A 27,131-nucleotide genomic window follows, 5' to 3' on the forward strand; every position below is an offset into this window, starting at 1 on the left:
TTATCTTAAAATACACCACTATAGTTCATTTTAACTAATCCTTTTGGTAACTAGTCACACATTGCAGGAATGCGCATCACAGCACACTGAGGTGTGAATGCCCTTCCACCTCCTGAATTCATCAGATTCTCTTACAGCAGCACAGTATTTCTCTATCTTCCTAACAGTGACTTCAGTATGATAAATGTGTGAACTCAATTTCTTGTAAGACACCGTTCACAAGACTTCAAAAATAAATAATAGAATCTAAGGTAACTACTCCTTGTCAGAATGCTACACTATTTCAAAAAGAAACTCAAATGAAAAGCTAATGATGATATAATGATAGAATACAAATGCATTACTACGGCTGCATTTGAAATTGCATTGACATCAATCAAATAGGGCATTAATGATGGTTAAACTGCTGAATAGATACTGTTATTATTTTACAGCAGCCTGCATTCAGAATTTATTATACATAAATATATCCAAAATGACCAGGAACAAATTTCTCATGGCTTTCTTTAATTCTTTTTACTGACATTCAATGCAGAGCAGTTGGAGCAATTGCCAATGCAAAGGAAAATTTGATTTTGAAAATCTTGTCGACATTGCACACTAATAATTTAGGCAAGTAAACAGCGTTACTTAATTGCTGCACTGGAATGAGATTCATGGATTTCTGTGGGTTCAATAGAGCAAGTGTGTTGTTTTTTATTAACTAGTTTCGTGCAATACAAAGGAAAACTTTGATAGGTCAGATCAAATGCCTTAATGGACCAGTTAAGACGAAGGTCTTCCTGTGGACATACGGCCCAGTGTTCTTCTTTCCACCGCTTTCAAGAGACCTTTTGTGCTTCAGCCTGACCAGAGGACAACTCAGTCCAACCACTGTATTGGCCAAGACAAAATCAGGAATGTGCCATGGGACAATGACAATGTGTCTTATAAAGGACATTGCCTAATTGTAGTATTCCCTTAGTTCGCATTTCCAGACATCCCACCTCTCCCGGAAGTTCCAGGAGTCTCCCGCATATTGATAGTGGTTCCAAAAAAAGACAATATAAAACGTACTTCACCCCAGACTACTTTAAAGTGTACCTTTGCCTAATAGGGGTCAAAAATAGTGACAATGTTGCTCGCTGCACTGTTTGCAACAGTGACTTTTCTGTTAAATGACTGTAAAAGACATGATAAGGTGAGTTTAACAGGTGTCATTCGTTCAATAGCATAGCTAACGTTATTTAAACTAGCTGGCTAGCTGCTGAGGAGCTACTCTATTGATATCCGACGTGATGAGGCCAAACTCCCTGTAGACTTGCTTAAAGTTGTAATAGAATAAAACAGGGTCCCCAACCACCGGGCCGCAAAGCATGCGCTACCGGGCCGCGAGGAAGCGATATGATTTGGCGATACGAGTCAGCTGCACCTTTCCTCATTCCCTGTTACGGCCACTGTTGAGCTTGAACGCACGGGAAGTCATTTCCCGCGTGTCATCCATTTCAGTGCGGGAAGGAGATCAACTCCTCGAGCTTGCAAATGACGGCGGGCTGAAAAGTCTGTTTGACATAACATCTCTGCCGGCATTCTGGATCAAAGTCAAGGCTAAAATTCCTGAGATAGCCACGAAAGCACTGAAAACGTTGCTTCCATTTCCAACATACCTCTGCAATGAATGCAACGAAAACTAAATTGCGGAATAGATCGGACATAAGAAACACCGTTCGAGTATCACTGTCTCCCATCACCCCTCGATGGGACCGTCTTGTTGCAGGGAAACAAGCCCAGGGTTCCCACTGATTCAGCAATATTGGTGTGTTGCAATAATTTTATATGTTCATACGGGGAAAATATGCGCTGCGTATTTAATACCCAAACGTTACTTAAAATGTTACGATGCTATTGACTTATATAACCATATAACAATTACAGCACGGAAACAGGCCATCTCTCCCCTTCTAGTCCGTAGCGAACGCTACTCTCACCTAGTCCCACCGACCTGCAATCAGCCCTTAACCCTCCATTTCCTCCCTGTCCATATACCTATTTAATTTTTCTTTAAATGATAATATCGAACCTGCCTCTACTACTTCTACTGGAAGTTCGTTCAACATTTACTTCAAGCTCCCCTGATAATTGACTTATCACTATATTTATGCGAGGAAGACATGCGCTGTGTGTTTAATATTAAATTCGTTAGATAACCCCTTTTAGAAACGAAATTGAGTGTATTAGCCACTTATCACTGATATTCCGGTCGAGATTACCCGCCGAACAGAATCGCCAAAAACGATTTGTGTGTGTGTGTGGGGGGGGGGGTGTGTGTGTGTGTGTGTGTGTGTGTGGGGGGGGGGTGAATCGTACACGCATGCGCGCTGGTGCCCGCGGAAGGCTTCATGGTCATTGTAGTCTATCTCGGGATAAACCCAGCGTATTGGACTGCTACTCTCGTCCGTTGGCAACCGTCCGCCCCCCCCCCCCCCCCGCGCGGTCGGCCGGTCCGCAGTGCGAAAAAGTTTGGGGACCCCTGGAATAAAAGAACGACACATATATATATGTATGTGTGTGTGTGTGAATAGTGTCGATATGTGATCAAATAAATTGTTGTGGTCTTTCAAATATCCTGTACACGTACACCCTTGGAGGTCGACCGGGGAGGGGGGCGGGGGTGGTGATGCTACCTCCCTGAAACGCACATCAGAGTTGCTGGTGAACGCAGCAGGCCAGGCAGCATCTATAGGAAGAGGTGCAGTTGACGTTTCAGGCTGAGACCCTTCGTTAGGACTAACTGAAGGAAGAGCTAGTAAGAGATTTGAAAGTTGGAGGGGGAGGGGGAGATCCAAAATGATAGGAGAAAACAGGAGGGGGAGGGATGGAGCCAAGAGCTGGACAGGTGATTGGCAAAAGGGATATGAGAGGATCATGGGACAGGAGGTCCGGGAAGAAAGACAAGGGGGAGGACCCAGAGGATGGGCAAGGGGTGTATTCAGAGGGACAGAGGGAGAAAAAGGAGAGTGAGAGAAAGAATGTGTGTATAAAAATAAATAACGGATGGGGTACGAGGGGGAGGTGGGGCATTAGCGGAAGTTAGAGAAGTCGATGTTCATGCCATCAGGTTGAAGGCTACCCAGACGGAATACAAGGTGTTGTTCCTCCAACCTGAGTGTGGCTTCATCTTTACAGTAGAAGAGGCCGTGGATAGACATGTCAGAATGGGAATGGGATGGGGAATTAAAATGTGTGGCCACTGGGAGAACCTGCTTTCTCTGGCGGACAGAGCGTCTCTGGGACAGGATCTCCCAGTGGCCACATATTTTAACCCGAAATGATAGGAGAAGGCAGGAGGGGGAGGGAGATCATATCCTTTTTGCCAATCAACTGTCCAGCTCTTGGCTCCATCCCTCCCCCTCCTGTCTTCTCCTATCATTTTGGATCTCCCCCTCCCCCTCCCACTTTCCAATCTCACTTTTATGTGTGTTGCTTGAATTTCCAGCATCTGCAGATTTCCTCGTGTCCACCTCCCTGAAATGAGTTTTTGCAGGGTGGGATGTCTGCATTTCTTGCAGCCGTCTAATTCAGAGGTAATAGTGCTACCAGCTCAGCTGATAAGCGTACCCAAACTCTATCCTTCTTTTGTGTACGGCAAGCCTCAACGAATACCAAGTCCGTCAATCCTGAGATAGCAAGTAGCTACATATTCATAGTCCACACAGCAGAAGGCCATTTGGCCCAAAATGTCCAGACTAGTTCTTAGGATTACAAAGGAGTGGATTGTTGTCCAACCACATGCCGTAAACCCAATTAATTTCTGTAAAGTCTGTTTATGTTCTGAGTTCTCTTGTTACATAATTTGTGGAGTGCTTACCAGGCAAAAATAGTCCTTGTAATTAGACTGAAAGATTACTCCCAGTGGAGAAATTACATCCCAAAACACATTTTACCGGGTGGAGAACCTGAACCATAGCTTGCTGTCCATCACTTTGGGGTTCAGTCAAAGCCAGGAACCTACTATGAGCAAGTCAGTGATGAGGGATTTCTTACCAACATTGGACAAGTCCCTCAGATAGTGAGTTTGTACACATAGCACAGAGAGTGGTTGTTGATCCTCAGAGTGGCCAGTTTAATTAAATGGGCTTTTGCCAAGTTTATGTGAAGTAAAGTTAGCCTTTTCCCATCTTCAGGGAGACACTTGAATCATAGCATATGCAATGTTAAATACCACCACCCATATGGCTGCACGTAAGTGTACACCTATTACCTTCATGGTGACCGCAGGACTAGTAGAAGGGAACTACTATGCAGCAGAGCAAACAAGGGCCAGAGTTCCAGTGCTCTGGCTGTTTTGACAAGTTTGTCGACAAGGTTTATATTTTCTGGGTAGTATTGTTGATTTGGGGCAGCGAAACATGCCAATTCTGACCAGAGCATTGCATGGTTCAAGTATGATTTTCACACTATCTATTTGTTTTGATATTGGTTGCTACCAAACTTTGTGCTCCTACATCACTATTTCCAAGACTCATTATCCCTGTTCTTTTTTTCTCATAGCAATTTAACTCTGCTTCCTGATGGTGTGGTAGCAACACACTATGTCTCTACCAACTCTCTTCAAAACACCACTGTATGGTATCTGTATCATGAACATATAGTGACCAGTTCAAGATCAGTAATGTACTAGACTGAAATCCATTTACAGGAAAAATATTTTCATCATCCAAACTCAATGTGTTCTTATGGTTTCAGCTTTGTTTCTAATTATATTAGCATATTAAAGTTGCCTTCCCGACTAAATGTTTTTAAAATTTGCTAATGACTGCGTGTTCCAGCCAGAATGGTTGTTGCAACAAGAAAGTGATTTCCACAATGCCATCTCTCTATAAACACATACACACACACACGCGTAAACAGGTAAAGAGACACAAGTTGAAATGTAACTTAAGTCTATTGTTAGCAATAAGGATGCACTTATTAAATTGATGCCTTCATCTTATGAGAGACGGCGCACCACACGATCAAGTTTATCTATGCCTGCTCATGCTGTTTCTATGCCTGAATTTGGAACTGCCTTCCAGATGCTGTGGTTGGAAACATCTGCAATGATGGGGTCCAAGCCTTCAAGAGTCGAGTGCACAAACACCTATCATCTCTGGGAGGGAAGTCACACACTTCTTCATAAGACATCCTGAAGGGGACCAGGATGGCAATGCTTGGTTGTTGGTAGGTAGGGTTAATACCTGACTTTCAAGAGCACTTGCGAGTTACGTTCTGGCTGGACTTAGTCCTTAAACTGCTGGAGAACAGTGTGGAAAGAACAGATGCTGTTTTCTCCTGGTAGGGATTAGTTTTTAGTTCCAAGTGTTCCTGCCACGGTTTATCACCCTGCAACCTTATCCTTCAATCTCTTTGAATTATGGAGAACAGCATGTGTTTAAATGTCTCTCTCCAGCAGGCTTCATCATGACTCCAGTATTTCTACTACTTTTTAATGTTTCTTAATTGTACATATGATTTTTTTTGTGTTCTATCGCTGAGCAGCAGTGAACCATCTGATTGGCCTATCAGAGTTCTCCTTGGGAACTAGTTGACTTGATCAGCATTTCTGATCTGGCTATTGTTCACGATTGCAATTAATAAAAAAAAACGATTAAAATGCTTCAGTTTATTTAGTTACAAATGTATTAATTTCCTAAATTTGTGCCCTTGTAAACATACATATTGCACCATGCATTTTTTTATTGCACCATTCACATAACTCTTCCTCTACTTTATCTACCATGGCAAAACACTTGGCTGAAAAGTTTTTTCAATGGCAGCACAAAGGAATGTGTTAGGATCAAGAATTGAATCCACATATCTTTCCTCCTATGACCACACTATCAATCCTGCCTCTCCCAGGGCTGCTGTCTAGCCACAATGTGCAGGTTGCATCACAATATAACGTGACTGAAGAACAGCACTGCACACTTTCTTAATCAGGCTTTTAGGTCTGTTGCAAACAAAAATGCCTCTTTAACTTTGGAGCTGACATGGAGTATTTCTGAGGAAGCAGAGAGGTGGAGTAATTTAACATTTCAAACAGCTGTTAAACTCCAAAGGGATGCAAACTACAGAGGGATCTTGATCTCCAAGTCCATGGATCCCTCAAAGTTGCCACATGGCTAAGACATATGGTGCGTAGGTCTTCATTACTTAGTGAACTGAGTTCAAGAGCTGCAAGGTAATGTTACAGGTCTAAAACTCTAGTTAGACCACAGAGAGTATTGTGCTCATCAGTACTGGTCACCTCATTATAGGACAATAAAACATAGGAGCAGAATTAGGCCAAGTGGCCCATCAAGTCCGCTCTGCCATTTAATCATGGCTGATGCTTTTTTCCGCTCTTCAACCCCATTCTCCAGCCTTCTCCCCATGATGATAGGAAGGATGTGGAAATTTTAGAGAGTGCAGAAGAGATTTGCCAGGTTGCTGCCTGGATTAGAGAACATACCTTATGAAGAAAGGCTGAGCAAACTAAGTCATTTCTCTTTGGAGTGAAGGAGGATGAGAGGCAACTTAATAAAGGTGTATAAGATTATGAGAGGCATAGAGAGAATGAACAGCTAGCGTCCTTTGCCCAGGGCAGCAATAGCCAATATCAGAGGAACTGGTGAGTGAAGGAAAGTTCAGAGATGTCAGAGGTACAGTAGATGGTTTACACAGAGCGTTAGGTGCCTGGAAAACACGGCCAGGGATGGTGATAGAGTCTGATACAATAGGGACATACAGGGACTCTTGTATCTTTATGACTCTTACATCTATGTGCAATGAAGACCCACTGTACATAGTTGGAAGGAAATGGAGATTTATAAGCTGTGTAGAAGGGAGAGGTTGGACGGATCATGGAGTAGGTTTACACAGGTTGGCATAACATCATGGCCGAAGGCCCTGTACTGTACAAAACCATTCTACAGGACTATCTTGATGGGACTAATACACTGCATTGTGAAAACTAGCAGCATAAAGATACTAAACCTTAAAGGGTTTCTCATGCTGCAGCACACAGCTAACCTCTGCACTCTAGAGAGCACTGCAGTGTACCACAAACAGTGACACAGGTTCTGAATGAAACATGAATATCCCAAACTGCCCCCATCAGTACTTCCATGAACTTTTGCTTCATATCATTCAATCTAATTTCACCACCTCTCAAGATATGGAGCTTTAATACAGAGGAATCTTCCCACTTCACTGTTCCCTTACATACTGAAGCATACAAAGTGCTTCAAAAAGGACTGTGGGTGAAATATAAATACCTTTCTGCATGTGATATCATGGGCACAACCTTGCTTCATTGTACTAGCACCCCAGCTCGATCAGAATATAATGGTGCCTGTATATTTAATAAGGCAGGGACATGACAAACATATTCTAAAAATGAGGTAAAGTACAAACTATGCTGGGATTTGGGGCTTAATTAAAAAAGGACAAGATGGAGGAAGTAAGATCATTCCCAAGCCACATTTGGCATCAGTACGTGATGAGGAGCTTCTCTTTCAGCACATATTGCCACAAGGAAATAAAAAAAAAACCAAAATCCATGAGTTCCAGTGAACAACTTTAGATCGATTAGGACCCTTGCCGAGATTCCATGAAGAATGCCACCTTCAGTAGAGTATCTGCATCAAATAAAAGGGCAATGTCAGTTTCTCATCACAAAACGAAGCCAAGCAATTTTCTTATTTCTACCCATTCAAAGATGCTTCAGCAATCTGATTTTACTTAAAAGATTCAAGTGTCTCCCCTTACTCCACCCATCCCACCCCCCACAAGCTTAAGAGCGTGAGGACTGCTGTCAAGTTTACACCTACAGTCCATTCCTGTGAAGCATCACTTGAAGGTTATTAGTTAACCACCCTGATGTGGGAAAGGAGTCACATACAGGACTATAGAGGACAAGGCCAATAGATTTCCTACCCCAGCAATTATAATTTTTAACAAAAATCCAACAATCTCAGTTGTTGTAATTGTTACCAGCTTTTTTTTTCCCATTTCCAAATCCTTGGCAAAGATGTCCCAACCCCCCTCCCCAAATCTGGGGCAAGGCCCAAATGAGGTTGGTACAGGCTCCTGTATTAGGAGACAGCAGCAAGACTACTAATGTGAAAAGACCTTGTACACAGTAATAGTATGTCAATATATTGGTGGTGTTGCAGAAGGGAGGAGGTGTGACTGAGATGGGCTGAGGGTAGTGGGGAAGCAAACAGAAAAAACATCACTTCTGAAATTGCCAAGGAAAAAAATCAAGCCTCAACAGTATTTAAACCAAATTGCTGAAGCACCTCATTAGCCCTCAACCATTAGGGTCTTGAACCAGAGGGGATAAATAACCTCACTCAATTTCACTTGCCCAATCCCTGAACTGTTTCCACAATCTGTGCACTCACTTTCAAGGACTCTTCATCTCATGTTCTCAGTATTTATTGCTTATTTATTTTTTATCATTCATTTTGTCTTTTGTATTTGGAGTTTGTTGTCTTTAGCACATAAGCTGCTTGTCTGATCTGTTGGGTGCTGTCTTTCATTCATTCAATTCTGTTTCTTGGATTTACTGCGTATTCCCGCAAGAAATCTTATCTGAGGGTTGTATACGGTGACGTACATGTACTTTGATAATAAATTTACTTCACTTTGAACTCTAAGCCCTTTTTAAGCTGTATAACTCCATGGTACTGCTACTAGACTTCAGATTTAACCTCTTACCTTTCTCCATTCTGTCCTCCAAATTTTGTTCCAAATGCTATTTCAACCATCTTACCAGAAAATATTCCCCAGCTTCAGGGGCAGTAACCCATCCAACTTGCCACACCTTTCATCTGCTGTATGAACACAAGATGAACACAGAATGAAGGACTGAGTCCAAATTACCTCGCACCAAATCTTGATCCATCTGTTCTTCTGTTTTGTTCCAGGATTGCGGGAGAGCTTGAATATTTGGTAGTTTATCATAGTTAATATTCTGAAGTAAAATTTTCTTGGCAAGAAGCCTTGTATGATTGTTAACGAAGATAGTGCGATAGAAAATATCTGTTCCTGTTGTTACGCTATCACTCCTTTCGTCTTCCATCGCCAACAACTTACACTTACTGATGAAAGTCTGGCTAAAAAGCAGTAGACGCGAGAAATCTGAAATAAAGCAGAAAATGCTGGAATGACTCTGAGATAAGATGCTGCCTCACCTGCTGAATGCTTCCAGCATTTTCTGCTTTGGTTAACAAAGTACCTGGTTGGGAGCGGGAAGATACTGCACAGGAACACAAACAAGCAAAGGGGGTGAATCTGAGGGTCTGCTGTCTGCTAAAAATGGCCTGAAAATGGGGCAGAGATTATCCCCGTTACCACCATTACCAGTATATTCCCATGGTTTACGGTGGGCTTGCCTAAAGACTCCATGGGGGGTTGAGGGTGAGAGCCATCCCGAAAATACACGTCACTTCTCTCGACTGTGTTCACTGACAGTATCAGCAGTGATGTGATCAACGACAGGCTTGCAAAGAAAACTCTACAGGAGGTTGAGTGTGATAAAACCACAACTGAAAGCTCCAGTTAACAGAAAGATGGGAAAAACATGCAAAACAGTCTTCAAAGAACAACCCAAGCAATGGTAGGAAGTTATAGACAGAGGCAGACATTGTGCTAGGATCAAACAATTTCTCTTGTATTATTCAGGAATCTCCTAGAATAGAAAATTACTCACATGTTGCAGCCAGCTACCCAGCTTAAAGATAATTTGACTCCAGAGGTAACTTCCTTCACCCAATTTCTATATTGGGAGAGGAGCAATTGGCTTGAACGCATTCTTCTTTTCAGTACTAAATATGCTCATAGCCCTCATTCCAATGATCTCATCAGTAAGGTTCCTCAGAAAGATTAATGTTATTTGTCACACATGCATCAAAGCACAGTGAAATGCATTGTTCGGGTCAGATTGAATTATATCAGCGAGGATTGTGCTGGGCAGCCTGCTAGTGTTACCAGGCTTATGGCACCAACACCACAACTCGCTAACCCCAACCTGTACGTCTCTGGGATGTTGGAGGAAACTAGAGCACCCCAAGAAAACCCACACAGTCATGGGGTGAATGTACAAACTTGCAGGAGGAATTGAACCCTGATCTTACGGCTGGTGTTGTAAAGCATTCCTCTAACAGCTACACTACCATGAAGCTTTCCAGATCTTCCACTTCAAGTAATAGCCTGGAGTTAACAGACAACTGGTCCCATAAACACCACAGAAATTAGATCGTACAAAGCAGCAACAAGCCATGCAGAAAGCCCTTCCAACAAAGTGGCCGTGCAAAAGGATACTGATTTTTGTAAAACCGCTCAATATCTTGAAGCCATTCCAGCATATCCGCCACAGAAGGATCAAGACTTGATCGCTCAAGGACTGCTGCCAAACCAATGGTGTCGGCATGTAGCTCGTACATTTGGAAGCATGTCGATACGTGGTTACTCGTTGTGTCACACACCCTTTGCAGAACATTCCTTAAAAGACAAGAAAAGCACGACTAGTTGATTAATTACTATCCCAATTAGAGCCTTCTGGACAATACAGTTTTTAAAAGCATTCCTTCCCCACCTTCCATTCATTAGGAATAAGTTTATTCTGTACCACCAGAAATTCATTACAATGTCCATAAGTTACTCAAAATCAAATATTTACATTTTAACTTCATGTTTTCATGCATTGTGAAAGTTTAATCTAGCAATTCCAATTAGTGTCAGGTTATATATTTTGAAACCTCACTCAGTACCTGTGCAGAGTTCCATCAGAACTCCAGGGTAATACCATATTTTGTGTGTCTTAGGTCAAATGTTTATCTAACTATGAAGGAACTTGCTCAGTATTCATGTCAATAAATCTCTTTCAACTACCAAAAACAGATTACCAGTTGACAGATAAATTGCTATTTGCAGTGCTTTCTCTTTTGTCTCTACATACTATTCCTCTGAACTAGAGATAACTTATTCCAAAATGGAACCAAAGTTATCTGTGTCACATTTAGGATCCAGAAAACCAGATGCAAGTTTGCAGTAATTACGAAATTTCAACCAGAGTACATAGGCCAACCTGGGCTTTTAAGAGCAGGTTAGACTATTAATCAACAACATCTGGGGTAAAGTACCACCAAATTTTCAGAAAAAATAAATCAAAAACAAGATTAACCTTTTGAAGAGAAATACAGCAATAAAATAAAGAAAATTAATTTGAGAAGATTTCTCCAGGGGAAATAATGCCTTGTGATTGAAGCTTTCTTTAGTATCATCAAACAGGCCTTCGTTTATTTAAATTAAAATGGGATTACTACCTTGGAGACTCTTGCACAGACTCAAATAAATGTAACTTTTCCCAGTGAGACTCCTCCAACTGCTGTTTTTGATCAGCTTCTCCAAACATCGGAGGCCAGTAACTCTCTCCAACTCAATGATCATGTACATCAGTGTTCCTCATCAAATTGATTACTTTGCTTAGTAGTCTAATTTCAAGATCAACACAACAGAATAATTGCACAAATAAACACTCCAACACTGCTTCATTATCAATAGCTCAGCATACATTTTCTCTCCAAGTTTTTCCAAGTTGATTTCCACTGCTTGGGTAAGTTTGTATTTCAGCCGGTGTTTCAGATCAGGAAATTCTCGAAAGGGAGTATTCTTAAAGTCAACCTTGTTGCATGCCTGGAGTTGCTCGGCCAGGTTACTCAACGAGCTTAAGAGTGGGGTGCATTCCACCAGTGTACTGTCCCACAAACTTTGTTGCTTCTCAATGACCTGGAAGCATTTCTCCAAGGCCTGATGAACAGCCAGCAATGCTTGTTTCTGAGCCATTAGTTTCATTTACAGGAACCTAAAAAACAGAGAATTGCACAGTAAATAATCCAACTTAGAAAAGCACAAATATCGTAGACTGTAAAGAGGATGTTCAGGTAGACCAAAATTAAAAATACTTGTCTAATGCATCAATTGGCGGACTACAGTAGATCGTTCCATGTTTAAAAAAGAAATAGGAAATAGTTAAACAGAAAGCTGTTTTTCTTTCATTTGTGTAAAAGATCATACATGAATTGAAAGGACGAACACTATAAATGTTAGTCCCTCACATCACTCATCCGATACTATCTGACCAACCAATGTTTCCATATCCAGTTCTTTTGGTGCTATTTAGCTACCCATTACCAATTAAATCATATGAAGTCTTAATTAAATGAAATAATTAAATTCACACTCCATTAAGTGATTAATGCAAATTTAGTATAAAATTCTATACTCCAAACCACACCACAGCAGTACCTATATTATTAGTAATAGTACTTGATTGGGACTAAGGTCATGAAGTTGCTACTTAATGTAAACTTTCTTTTGACTTATTAATAGGATGTCAAATGATCTAAAACAGCAGATTCCATTTAATTTACAAAATTTGAAAGTCAAAATTATTTCAAGTGCTCTACGTCAATTGTACAATAAATACTGGGCATTAGTTCAATGCAAAGCTACCCGATAGTGATTTGATATTCAAATCGACATGTTGGTGCACTCCCATTTCTGCTACAGATGTCCCCCGCTTTTCGAACGTTCGCTTTACGAAACTCACTGTTACTAAAGACCTACATTAGTTACCTGTTTTCGCTAACAGAAGGTGTTTTCACTGTTACAAAGAAAAGCAGCGTGCGATAAAAAAAGGCAGTGCACGATAAAAAATGGCAGCGCACAAAAAAAAAGCGCACGTCATGAGCAGCCGCTCTCCCCCGGATTCGGAACTGCATTCTAGCTGGCATTGCTTTAACATAGGCCTGTGAGCAGCCGTTTGCAAGAGGAGTTCTAAGGTATCGGAAAAGCCTAAAAGAGCTCGTAAGGGTGTTACACTTAGCGTGAAACTAGACCTAATTAAGAGTTTTGATCGTGGTGAACGAAGTAAGGACAAAGTGAGTTTGGCTTGTGGAAGTTGACGAAGATGATGTTGAAGAGGTTTTGGCATCCCATGACCAAGAACTGATAGATGAAGATCTGATGCAATTGGGAGAGGAAAGGATAACAATCAAAACCGAATGAGTAATGATAAAGTACGACTTTAATTTTGAAAGGGTACGTTGGTTTGGGCATATTTGCAAGATAGTTTGAGCCCTTACAAAGAACTGCATGATAGAAAAATGCGCGAAGTTGAGCAGTCAAGCAAGCCTTCCACGTCAGCCACAGCAGACGACGAACCCCGACCTTCGACATCGAGGCAGGCAGGGATAGGAGAAGATGACCTGCCTGCCCTGATTGATGATGAGATGACACCCCAGTGTCCCATCACCCCAGCCCCCGGGCCGCGGACAGATACCGATTCGCAGAGAATGCAGCAGTAGCCGGGAGGCACACAGCACATCTTTAAGAAAAAAGCTGAAATAAACATGCTAATTAATTAGGTGCCGCCCAGCACGTAATTGTCAGCCCAGATCAGAGGTGATTGCCGATCGCGTCGTCTCTGATCTGGGCCGACATTTACGTGCCAGGCGGCACGTAATTAATTAGCTTGTTTGTTTTGGTTTTTTTCTTAAAGATGTGCTGGATGCGTCCCAGCTACCGCTGTACCCCTGCATGCTTCGCGGATTGGTATCAGTTCGCTGCCCGGAGGGTGGGGGCTACTGCACCACCCCAACCTGCACCATCATCAGTGTGCTCTGCGCTGTCTTCCCGATTCCAGTAAGTGATACTACACTGTACGTACATTATTTCTACTTTATATCGGCTGTGTATTTTTACGTGTTATTTGGTATGATTTGGCAGCTTCATAGCTTAAAGATTACTGGAGAGCACTTGCATGAGAGTTTCGCTACGGAGAACAGTTCAGGCAATGATTGTGGAAAAGTATTTCTACTTTATATAGACTGTGTATTCATCATATCATTCCTGCTTTTACTATATGTTATTGTTATTCTAGGTTTTATGTGTTATTTGGCATGATCTGGTAGGTTATTTTTGGGTCTGTGAACACTCACAAAATTTTCCCATATAAATAAATGGGAATTGCTTCTTCGCTTTACAACATTCCGGCTTATGAACCGTTTCACAGGAACACTCTACCTTCGGATGGCAGGGGAAACCTGTATTCCTCATATGCTGAATTAATTAATTAAATTTATTGACATACAGTAGAGAGTAAACTCTTCCAGCAATCTCCCAACCTAACCTTAGGACAATCCACAATGACCAATTAAACTACCAACAGGTATATCCGGGTTGCTGATGCTGTCAAGCATTGTGTTAACCACAATGCGTACAGGCCAAGTCTAGGCAGTGGGGCCTGGGCCCAAAAGTGTATCAAAGCGCCAGGGCCTGGCTCTGAGAGTGAGGAATGACCGAAGTTTGGCCGGACCAGATTGACTGGTTCAGGGCATTGTGGCCAAAGGTGAGGGACGAAGTTTGCTCGTCTCAGCGCTAAACGGAGGCCGCGGCCTGCAACTAATGGGCTCCTGAATCAGTTGCAATGATGACTGGCTTCACGGCTGAGGACTCACTTTGTGAACTTCAGTTCTGAATATTATCTGCTTACTTTCATTGCTTGCCTGATTTGTTTATTTTCCCCCTGCACATCAGCGTTTGACGGTCTTCTTTTAAAATGGATTCTATTGGATTTCTATGTGTTGTGATTACCTGTAAGGAGACGAATCTCAAGACTTCATACAGTGTACATATTTTGATATGAAATGTACTTTGAACTTTGATCTATGATGTAGTACACTGGCAATAATTTGATTTCTTTACCATATGGCTGAGGAAATGGTGCAGTGGGGGAAGGTTTCAGATGTGTGGATCATTGGGATCTCTTCTGGGGAAGGCATGACCTGTATAAGAGGGTTAATACTGAACTCAAGAGACACCAATATTCTTGAGAACAGATTTACTAGAGCTGTCGGTGAGGATGTAAGCTAGGTCAGCAGGGGGTAGGAAACAGTGACAAGTCAGAGGATGGAACAGCTGGTGTAAAGGTAAATGCAATGTATAAAAGAGACTATGAGGAAGGATGGGCACATATGCAGTCAGTTGAAATCTGTCTACTTGAATGTGAGAAATACCAGGAACAATGATCAGTACATGGAACTATAACATTGTGACCACGACAGAGACTTGGCTGTCACAGCACAGAAATGGCTGCTGGATGGTCTGTGGTTTAGACGTTTCAAAAGGGACAAGGAGGGAGGTAAAGGGGGTGGGGGAGAGGCATTGCTAATCAGGGACAGTATCACAGCTGCAGAAAGGGTGGACGCTGTAGAGGGATTGTCAACTGAGTCAGTGTGGTTGGAAGTCAGAAACAGGAAGGGAGCAATCACGCGAATTGGGGTACTCTAGACCCCAAAAGAAACAAGACACTAAGGAGAAGATGATGATCTGACACTCAGCAGAACTCCCAGTATGACAGCATTTCAGAGACAGTGACCACAACTTCCTAATCTTTACCAGAGCCTTGGTCAGGGATAGGAGAAGACTGTTTGAAAAGTTTGGAAAACTGGTAAGGTGAATTATGATGCTATTAGCCCAAAACTTGGTAGCGTAAATTGGGTACAAATGTACTCGGGGAAATTCAAAACAGAAATGTGGAGATGTTTAGGGAGCACTTGCACGGATAAGTCTGTCCCATTCGGGCAGGCAAAGGACGGCAGAGTGAAGGATCCATGATTGACAAGTGATGTGGAACATCTAGTCAACAGGAAGAAGGAAGCTTACTTTAGGTTAGGAAGCAAGAATCAGACAAAGCTCATCAGCATAGCCAGGAAGGAACCTAACAAGGGACGTGGGATATCTAGAAGGGGAAAAGAGGGCATAATTTTATGGTGATTGAAGGAAAGTACAAGGTAGATGTCAGAGGTAGCTTTTTTTTTTATTAAATAGAGAGAGGTGGGTGCAGCCAGGGGTGGTGGTAGAGTTAGACACATTAGGGAGATTTAAGAGACATTAAGAAAAGCACATGCATGAAAGAAAAATAGAGGGCTATATGGGGACAAAGGGTTAGATTGATTTTAGAATAAGTTAAAAGGTCTGCACAACATTGTGGGCTGTAAGGCCTATGTTTTATGTTCTAGATCAAATATTAATCACATCTGTATTACACCATGTAAAATATGGATATTTTTTCATCCTGTTTCATCTCTAGGAGTAAGTTCTCAAAATAATGAACCATACATGCAAATGCTCACCCTTTTACAGTACTTCATATACCCAAAGATTAATGACAACTGGCTGCAAATAGTAAGAAAAGCACAAGGCAAATGGATAGTAACAGCCTGAATAGTGTGGCTTGATACCTACTTGTGAGACAAGAAGCGTATGAACAGATCAACAAAGTAAGGTTACTCAAATAGGAAGGGTGAAATGAATGTTCAAATTTATTCAATTTAAAGCAAAAAAAAAAATCACTAGTCTAAATGCATTTGGATACCAAAGGTTACAGGAGAGAGAGCAAGAAGACAGACTCTTAAAGAAACATAAAAGTTTAAAAGAAAAAGATGCCAAGGGGCATGTGTAGAAATTGCATTATTCCTTTAGTCAAAAAGGTAGAGAAAGATATCTAAAGAGACGATTGATTGAATACTTGGCTTAATGTCAATGAAAACCTTAACAATACAAAAGGAAAATAATTAGATAAGCAAAAATGTTAATAGCATAGATCTCTAATACTTGATGAATGCTTGAAAGTAACCAAGAACAAAACCACCGAAATTCTGATTAATCAAACTGGTTCAGTGTCTAACACAGAACAAGGTGGATGGAATTAGAAGAGATTAATAAGATACAACTGCAGTCAAGATAGAAAACTGATATAAAAAATACATTAAAGTGGTACAATAAAGGTCATGCAACAAATGGATTTTATTCACATGTATTAAAACTGCAATAAAGAATTACTGGAGGAATTAGTAAAAATATCAAAAAGTGCTGGGGACTTGGATGAAAGATTAGCTACAATATATTGCACCTTTTCAAAATAAATTGCAACAATTTGTTGGTTAGTAAATTTGTGGCCAAATCAAGGTGTTTACTATCAGTGGATCAGTGTAGCACATTAACTATAGAACAGAAAATGCTAATAGTGCAGTTACAGTGACTATCCAGAGGGAAGTCACGTTCAACAAGAAACAACCTTCACAATAATAAACAATTCGGATTGAGAATTGGAGCGACAACATCAAACAATGAGGCAATCAAGTCAGAGCTCGCCAATGTCAATCAGCAAATAGCGGTGGCAGAGACGCAAATTGAGAAGGTGGAAGATCGCGTGCAAAACGTGGAACAGATACTAGGTAAGACGATAAAAATATTAAATCAACAGGAAAGTAAATTGCTTGACCAGGAGGGAAGATCGCGACAGAAAGATATCAGGATTTATAATGTTCCCGAAGGAGCGAAGCGATTGTCGATGACTTTGTAGACAAGCTGCTATGGGAAGCGCTGGAGATTCCCCCGACTATGGAGATTAAAATTGAGAGGACACATCGTGCGCGCGTCCCGCAGCCCTCCAGAGACAAAGAAAGTAAACCGCGCTCAATAGTACTTAAATTCCTTCGATTCAAGAGTAACGTGGAGATTCTACGAAGGGCCTGGAATAAGAAGAGGGTGTTTTGGAACGGGAAGTTAATATACTTCGATCATGATTACCCCCCGGCGGTCCTACAGAAACGGAAGGAATATTCCGAAGTGAAACGAATATTAAAGCAAGAAAAGATTAAATTCCAAACCCTGCTAAACTGAGGGTATTTTACCAAGAAGGGATACGACTATATCAGATGGTGGAAGAGGCAACTACAGACATGAAGAAGAGGACTGCCCATTAACGTGGTCAAACCAAGGGAAAGTCTGGCTGAGCAGTTATCCCGATCTGCTTGGGAAATAGTAAGAGAACCTAGAAGGCAGGGGATGGGAGCAGGATGAGAGAAGAATATTAGGAAAAGACTGAGTTCTCCGAGGGCAGCCCTGACCTCCTCCAGAAGAGCCATAAGGTTTGGCTAACTTTAAAAGTGCTGATAAACTAAACGGAAGCAAAAATAGACGGTGATATACCTATTTCGAGAAATACATATTATAATGTGGATTTTATATTACTCATTTTTTAAAAATTCATTTATTCATTCCTTTTTCCCCACCTAAATGAGAATATATACTTGGGAGGAATACACAGGCAAATCATTTCTGTGTAATGGACATAGTTTTTTTTTACTTATTTTTATAGGTACTGCAAACAGGGGCCCTCAACTCACAGGTAGGGAGGGGCTACCCCCACGGCTAGATGTTTCTTCTAGCTCAACCCAGGGTCACCTAGAGACCCCAGCCTTGGAATCACACCTTTGTTACCTCTTTTTTTATTATTCGCATTTCTCGGCTCTTATCTGTTCAGGGAGTAGATCGATTAAGTTATATTCTGCAAATTTCAATGATATACTAACAGATAAATACACATGGCTAAGGACAAAGTAAAATTCATTTCTTGTCAATGGGCTTTCTTGTCCATGTCAATGGGCTGTTGAATCCAGTCAAGTGCAGTAAAATTCTATCAAAAATGAAAAAAGAACAAGCCCATGTAGTATATTTACAGGAAACTTACTTAAGTGATAATGAGCATGGAAAATTAAAGAGAATGGGCTTCACTAATTTGTTTTTCTCCTCATATAAATCAGGACATAGAAGAGGAGTTGCTATTCTCATCTCAAGCAAGCTAAATTTTGAAAAAAAGTATTCGAAATGCGAAATAAGGAGGGCAGATATATTCTGGTAAGGGGGAATATAGATGGAAATCCAGTTACTTTATTGAATATATACGCACTCCCAGGAAGTGATATTAGTTTCTTCCAGAAAATTACTAATATTATGATAATGGAAACAGAAGGTCTCTTGATATGTGGGGGAGACTTAAATTTACAATTACAGACAAAGTTAGACTTTTCCAATGGATAAACTTATGAAACAAAGTCCTTACATAAGAAAGTTAACACTCTTTTTGAGGATGTTGGTCTAATTGATACATGGAGGGACCTTTTCCCTGACAGAAGGGATTACACTCATTATTCTGCCCCCCATTCTGTATATACAAGAATAGACTATTTCATAACATTTAGAAAAGATAGAGACAAAATAATCACCTGTGGAATTGGGACAATAGATGTAAGTGACCATACACCTGTATATGTAATCTGTTGATTTTGACCTGCAACCAAAGAATACTATTTGGAAACTAAATTCAAGTGTACTCAATAATCCCTACTTTAAGGAACAAATGAAAAAAGAAATTGGTCTTTACTTCGAATTCAATGATAATGGAGAGGTTTCACCTCCCATTCTACGGGATACTCTGGCTGTCTTAAGAGGGAAAATTATAGCAATATCTTCATATAAGAAAAAAATAAGGAAAAAAACATTAGAGGAATTACAAGATAAGCTGAAGGACTAGAAAAAAACACAAATTGAGTTTGGCACACTAGAGGAAATTAAAATTAGGAATGAAACTAATAGTATGGCTACACAAGAAGTTAGAAAAAATTTAATGTTTCTGAAACAGAGACACTATGAAAGTGGATCTAAATCTATGAAAATACTGGTGTGGAAACTGAAAAAAAATAGCAGAAAATTAAATTCATAGAATTAGGGATCCAAGAACAAAAGTGATAAAAAAAAATAAGCTAAGTGAAATTCAAGAAGCCTTTGAAATGTTTTACAAAACTCTATATTCCAAAGTTCCAGGGGGAAGCATAACCCAAATTGACACCTTCCTGAATTCTTTAGTTACCCACTTTAAGCAAAGAACAAAATAGAACAATGACTGCTGACATAACTGAAGCTGAGCTAAAAACTGCAATTAGAAGGCTTAAATTAAGCAAGTCACCAGGATCAGATGGATATATGGCAGAGTGGTATAAAGAGTTTAGAAGTGAGTTAATTCCTATTTTACTCCCCACACTGAACTGGGCCCTAAGAGAGGCGTAAATGCCACCCAGCTGGAAGGAGGCGATAATCTCAGCTGTACCGAAAGAAGGCAAGGATAAAATGGAATGTGGCTCATTTAGACCAATATCTGTTCTTAATGTAGATTATAGAATATTTACCTCCATCATGGCCAAACAATTAGAAGAGTTTCTACCCACACTGATACATGATGATCAGACAGGTTTTATACAACAATGCCAAACACAAGACAATACACGAAGGACATTTCACATTATGGATCATATAAAAAAATGAAATTGAAGCAATAGTGCTAAGCGTGGAGGCTGAAAAGGCATTTGATTCGGTTAATTGGAATTTTCTTTACAGAGTTTTACATGGATTTGGTCTACACGACACAATTATTAAAACTATACAGGCACTATATGACAACCCTACTGCCAGGATTAAAATCAATGGATATTTATCAAATAGTTTTATCCTAGAAAGGGGCACGAGACAGGGTTGTGCATGGTCACCGCTACTCTTCGCATTATATCTGGAACCATTAGCTCAATACATCAGACAAAATAAAGATATCAGGGGAATTACTATTAAAGGGACAGAGCATAAATTGGCCTGTTACGCGGATGACAGTTTGATCTATCTAGTGCAACCAACATACTCTTTACCTAAATTGATGCAACCCTTTGAACAATATGGCCAATTATCAGGATACAAGATCAACATAGATAAAACCCAACTACTTTCATATAACTAGAGCCCACCAAGAGAAATTGAAAGTAGATATCCTTGGGCATGGCAAACAGAGTCCGTCAAATATTTGGATATCATTACGCCAAAAGATTTGGCAAAATTATCAGAATGTAATTATCAGCCTATATATAAAAAAAACTTAAGGAAGATATAACAAGATGGATCCTAATTCCTTTTCTTGGTCTCAGTTCAAGGATTGAATCTATTAAAATGAATATACTGCCCAGACTACTATCTCTCTTTCAGACCCTACCAATAGACATTAACCAAAATCAATTCAATGAATGGAACAAGATGTCGTCAAGATATATATGGCAAGGTAAAAAGCCTAGGGTTCCTCTCAAATCTTTGCAATTAGCCAAGGAAAAGGGGGGATGGGGCCTACCTTCTCAGAGATTATTATTTTTCAGTACAGTTGAGAGCTGTGATATGCTGGTGCAACCCATCATGTGACGCTCAATGGAAAAACATTTAGGACAGGATACTCTCCATCCACATACAAGCAATTTTGACTGATAACAACCTACAAAGTTACATAAATAATATTGACAACCCGTGGGTGAAATGGACTCTTAAAATACGGAAAACTATTATAAAAGAATATAAACTAGAGAGAGATATTGCAATTTTTAAATAGTGTGCATATGACTCGGATTTTACGCCAAATAAACTGGATGCTAGATTTAAGGACTGGACAGCTAAAGGAATAACAGCTATATACAATATAATGAAAGAAGGAACACTGTTCAGTTTTGAAATCCTCAAAGAGAAACACTTATTAGAAAAACAAAACTTTTACTGGTATTTACAAATGTGACAGTATGTTAATAGGACGGTTAAAAATGTAACCAAGGCAAGTGCATGTCTGATAGAGCTATTTAGAAAAGCATATAATTCATACAACAGTAGTAGAATAATTTCAAGCGTGTATAAGTGTTTGTCAAATCTTAAAACACATTTGACTTCATACATTAAAACAAAATGGGCGAAGGAAGGAGGGATAATAATATCTGAGGAAGACTGGACAATAATACAGAGGTATCAATGGAAGTGTACCAGTTCACAGAAATGGAGGGAGTTCGGGTGGAAAAACCCGATAAGATATTTTATTACACACTCTCAGAAATCCCACTAATCCCACTATGATAGTAACCACCCCCCCCCCAACTTGCTAGAGAAATTGTAGAAATCAAAATGCAAACTATTATCATATTTTTTGGGAATGCCCCATTATCAAAGACTATTGGAGTGGGATACATAATGCCCTACAAGACATCTTTAAATGTGAAATACCCTTAGAGAGTAAGACCATATATTTTGGTTATATACCTCAAGAATGGTTGAAAAAGGATAAATATTTAATGAATGTACTGCTGGTGGTGGCTGGTAAAAAGACCCTTACCGGGAAATGGTTATCACAGGAGAGCCCAACTTTAAATGTATGGATGGAATTTACAATGGGCATTTACAAAATGGAGAAGATAACAGCATCTGTTAATCATAAGTTGGAACAATTTGATTCATACTGGAAAAAATGGTTTAACTACATAACACCTCATAGGCCTGATTTTATTCTCACAAGTCAATGAATATGTTGTTAAAAAAAAAGATCACTCCCTACTCTGTACAGGTGGACCCCGTTTTCCAAACGTTCGCTTTACAACACCTCGCTGTTACGAAAAACCTACATTAGTTACCTGTTTTTGCTAACAGGTGTTTTCACTGTTACGAAAAAAGGCAGCGTGCGCCCGAACAGCCAAGCTCCTCCAGCAGAACTGCATTCTAGCCGGCATTGCTTAAACAGGTGCTTTACCTCGATTTATTTTGTGCATCTGTTAGCAAGATGAGTTCTAAAGTATCGGAAAAGCCTAAAAGAGCTCGTAAGGGTGTTACACTTAGCATAAAACTAGACATAGTTAAGCGTTTTGATTGTGGTGAACGAAGTAAGGACATTGTCCGCGCGTTGAATTTGCCTACATTCACCATTCGCACTATTTATATGCAGAGAGAAGGAATTTTGAAAGCTGCCGATGTTACTGTTGGTTCTGCTCATAGCAAAGTGGTTTTTCTTAGTCGGCATCCAGTAATGGATAAAATGGAAAGTCTATTGCTTGAGTGGATTGATGGGTGTACAAAGCGTGATGTTCCATTAAGTTTTCTTATCCTCAAGGAGAAATCAGTCAATCTTTTTAATATGCTGAAACAGAAAGCACTGGACGATGGTGATGAAAGTGTTGCAAAAGTGGAATTTAAAGGTAGTCATGGGTAGTTTGATCGGTTTCTGAGGCGAGGGCAGCTTCATAGTTTAAGCAGTGGTCCCCAACCTCTGGGCCACAGACTGATACATTGCCGTGAAGAATGCAGTGGTGCAGCGTGAGTCAGAACGCACCCAGCACATCTTTAAGAAAAAAGCCGAAATAAACATGCTAATTAATTAGGTGCCACCCGGAACATAAATGTCAGCCCAGATCAGAGGTGATTGCCGATTGCGTCAGGTGGTTATTCGTATACGCAAGTGTTTAACTGTGACGAAACTGCAATTTATTGGAGTATTCCCGATTCCAATAAGTGAAACTACACTGTACATACATAATTTCTACTTTATATAGGCTGTGTAATTTTATGTGCTAGTTGGCATGATTTGGCAGCTTCATAGCTTGAAGGTTACTGGGGCATGTTTCTGCTGAGAGCACTTGCGCTGTGTTTCTGCCGAGAGCGCTTCCGCAAGATTTTCGCTGCGCTAGACAGTGCTGCAGGAAAGTATTTCTACTTTATATATGTTGTGTATTTATCATATCATTCCTGCTTTTACTATATGTTACTGTTATTTTAGGTTTTATGTGTTATTTGGCATGATTTTGTAGGTTATTCTTTAGGTCTGGGAACACTCAAAAATTTTTTTGCTTATTCACTTTTACGACATTCCCGCTTACGAACCGTTTCATAGGTACACTCCACCTTCGAATAGCGGGGGAAACCTGTACATAGTTTTCTTCTTTCGATTGTTCTTTTTTTCCTCTCCTTTCTATAATAGTATACCTCAGATAAATCTTATGTGGAGATTTGTGACAAATATGATTATATGATCTATATGTACAGTATCTGAAATACATCTTCTGGAAATGTTTCTTTGATGATGAAATTTAGTAAAAAATAAATTACAAAAAAAAGTTTGAAGAGATTCGTTTATGTCACCAAAGGCACTTGCAGATTTCTACAGTTGTTGCATAAAGAGCATTCTAACACACTTCATCACCATCTGGTATGGGCGGGGGGGAACTGCACAAGATCAAAATCAGCTGTAGCAACTTCAGCTCCATCATGGGCACTAGCCTCCCCGGCATCCAGGCATCTTCAAAGAGCAATGTCTCAAAAAGGAAGCATCCATCATTAAGGACCCCCATCATGCAGAACATGTCCTCTTCTCATTCCTACCATCAGGGAAGAGGTACAGGAGTCTGAAGGCACACACTCAGTGATTTAGGAACAGCTTCTTCCCCTCTGTCATCAGATTTCAGAATGGACAATGAACCCATGAACACTACCTCACTACTTTTTTTCCACTTTGCACTACCTATTTAATTTTATACACAAGAAAGTCTCAGATGCTAGAAATATAAAGCAACACACACAAAATGCAGGAGGGACTCAGCAGATCAGGGAGCATCTATAGAAATGAACAGATACTTGGCATTTCGGGCTGAGACCCTTCTTCAGGACTGAAAAAGAAGATGCCGGAATAAAAAGGTGGGGGAAGGGAAAGAGGCTAGCTAGGTGATCTACTTAATTTAATAATATATATATATATTTTAATATGCGTGCGTGTGTGTGTATACACACACACACACGTTACTATGATTTAGTTTTTATATATTGCAATTTACTGCTGCCCTATAACAATGAATTTTGTTACATCTACCAGTGATATTAAACCTGATTCTGATTCAGAAATTTAAAATCTACATTTGATTGGTACACAAATTTCAAAAGAGTCAAGTGTGAGGTCAAATTTTCAAAGAATTTTCAAAGAAGGACAGCATATATTAAATAATAACTGCATAAAGTTAAAGGGCCAAGGAATCTTGAGGTACAGACATAGAAATCACTACATATTGCATTAATAAAAGTATCAAAATGATTCATTGTTATAGGATGGTAGTGCAAAGCAGAGATTGTATGTTCCACATAATCAGCTTTCTGTTAGACATACTTTGTCAGAAATAAGAAAGCTTAAAAGAAAGTGGAGAAATAGAGATTTCAGCATTTTGCTTTCGTGTCAGATTTGTACATTTTTTTTTCAAATTATTTTATGTTCACTCCAAAACTAGGGTCACCACAATCCACGTAAACCAGGATGAATACTGAGATGATTCCTGTATTTCAACATATTTCTAACTGTCCTCTTGTCATAATTTTGATGAATAAAGGGCTATGCTCTCCACCTAACTGCAGCATTAAATCTATCAAGGATTCAAAGTACATTTATTATCAATGAGTGCACTAATTATGCAACCTTGCTTACACCAAGCAAGAAACTCAAAAGAACCCAATTTTTAAAAGACCAGTATCCAGTGCGCAAGGAAAGGTGGGGAAAAACACAAATCATGCAAATAACAACATCCTGAACCAAAATGAGAACATAGACCCGAATGCCTGAGCAGCCGGAGTAACCCAAAGCCTCAGTCTCAGTTTGTGGCAAATTGCCACAAAGCTTGCAGACATGAAGCAAAACTTAAGTTGAATTTAAGCCACACACACAAAATGCTGGGAGAACTCCGCAGGCCAAGCAGCATCTATGGAAAAGAGTACAGTCAACATTTCGGGCCGAGACCCTTTAAGTTCAGGTTGCTCAATAGATAAACACCTCTCACTCTCACAGTTATTCTCATTATTCTATCCTTCCCTTTCTGTAATTTACAACCAATCTGTATATTCACTTTACCAAATCTGACAGTGTCACAGAGGTGAAATTCTGCTCCTCTTCCCCACTTTTTATTATAACTAGTAGTTATAACTCTTATTAGCTGCCATGACCTCGTGTTATTATTATAAGCACTAATTCCGTCATTTTATGAATAGTGCCAGTAGGTGTTAGCACCAAGGTTAAAGTAGTAGGACAATTAGAGATGAGGAATAACTGCAGGACTACATGAAAATTTCACAACATATGCCGGTGAAATTAAACCTGATTCTGGCCCACTTCCTATCGGAGCACCAAAACCTATTCAGCCCCGCAGTGCACATTATTGAGTTAACAGTGGGGAAACAGTCCCTACAGAATATCAAGTCCGCTCCAATGATCAATTCATATGCACGAATCCCATATTTTATATTCCCACAACCCCCTCCCATGATTCTACTCTTAAACCTCAGAAACTGAATCTCGGGTTTGTACATGTTGACATATCTAATAAGATACAACCACAACGGTGCCTTGGTCAATAGTCAAGTCCAGACTTATGGTGCCTGAGCAGAACCATCGACCCCACAACACAAATACCTGCTCCACATCCCGCCAGCGTCATGTTGCCCTCAATTCAAAACCGCATGCGCAGCACCCATATGGACTACAAATCCCGTCGTGCCTTGCCAGGTTAAAACGGAAGCGAATTTATTTGTTAAAATGCGAAATTGTAACTCAGCTTGAGAGTATAATTAGAAATACATGCTCAATAAAGTTTATTTCATTTTTAATAATAGAGGTTCAAAAATATTTCATTGTTCGTAAACCCATTGGCTCCAGGATATTGCGGAGTTAATCACTGTGATTGGCTCCTTGAGCGGAAACGGCGCCAGTTTCGACTGTGATTGGAGAGAGATGTGCTCTGAGAGACCGTGAATCGCCTGTGCATTCTGATTGGCTTATCTGTTGACTGTGTAACCAGAACAGCGCGATGCCCTATGTTATTGGTCAGAGGGACTATAGTCAGGCGCCGGATTGGTCCTTGCTTTCTTTCTTAATCCCAGTCAAATGTGGTTACAGATATAAAGATTTCTCAGTCACCGTGGTGATATAAACCAGAAAATACCGGAAATATTCGGCAGTTCAGGCAGCATATGTGGAGACGGGAGCATTTACTGTAATGTTTGATAAAAAGGGCAATGTTAAGTGACACTGAAAGTTTTGGGAGAGGTGGCCAGGACGAGGAATATGAGGCAAGCTCTGGTTTGATCTGGAGATAAATTGAGATAAACTGGTCGGAGGAGGGCGTGCAGACAAAGTGTACACAATATGACAAATAAACCCAGAACTGGGAGGCAACCATGTTTCTCCATCTCCATCGTAATTTGAGTGTTTGGATGTATGCTGATCAGATGGTCGTGGAATTGCTGGTGTGCCTGGAGTCCCTGAGGCCACACTACGAAGGTGCCATCAATGTATCTGAGGTAGCATTTGGGTGTAAGGGCAATGAACTCAGTGCTGTCTCTCCTCAAGG

At 40.3% G+C, this 27,131-nt stretch overlaps 1 protein-coding gene across 2 annotated transcripts; it reads right to left on the reverse strand.

Annotated features, from left to right (window-relative positions):
• Positions 1–5,639: 5,639 nt before the first annotated feature.
• On the reverse strand, positions 5,640–26,240 carry airim (AFG2 interacting ribosome maturation factor). Of its 2 annotated transcripts, none has more exons than XM_072247243.1 (5): positions 26,195–26,240; positions 11,579–11,869; positions 10,327–10,506; positions 8,887–9,005; positions 5,640–7,637 (listed from the first exon to the last, which is right to left on the reverse strand). In XM_072247243.1, exons 2-5 carry the CDS (start codon positions 11,857–11,859, stop codon positions 7,588–7,590), a joined length of 630 nt encoding a protein of 209 aa, XP_072103344.1. In that variant the 5' UTR covers positions 11,860–11,869; positions 26,195–26,240; the 3' UTR covers positions 5,640–7,587. The 2 variants fall into 2 exon arrangements, with proteins under 2 accessions (XP_072103344.1, XP_072103345.1); XM_072247244.1 differs by having other exon boundaries at positions 26,161–26,222.
• Between the last annotated feature and the right edge of the window lie 891 nt (positions 26,241–27,131).

This window comes from Mobula birostris, chromosome 30, assembly GCF_030028105.1.
Source record: "Mobula birostris isolate sMobBir1 chromosome 30, sMobBir1.hap1, whole genome shotgun sequence".
NCBI lineage: Eukaryota > Metazoa > Chordata > Chondrichthyes > Myliobatiformes > Myliobatidae > Mobula > Mobula birostris.

Excerpts from the sequence above, each read along its gene's own strand:
- airim (XM_072247243.1), bottom strand. The coding sequence starts at position 11,859 with ATGAAACTAATGGCTCAGAAACAAGCATTGCTGGCTGTTCATCAGGCC. Across the intron at positions 9,006-10,326 it reads GAGCGGTTTTACAAAAATCA|GCTTCTTGCCAAGAAAATTT; the intron begins GTATCCTTTTGC and ends CAATCATACAAG. Across the intron at positions 7,638-8,886 it reads GGATCAAGATTTGGTGCGAG|ATACTCTACTGAAGGTGGCA; the intron begins GTAATTTGGACT and ends TATTTGATGCAG.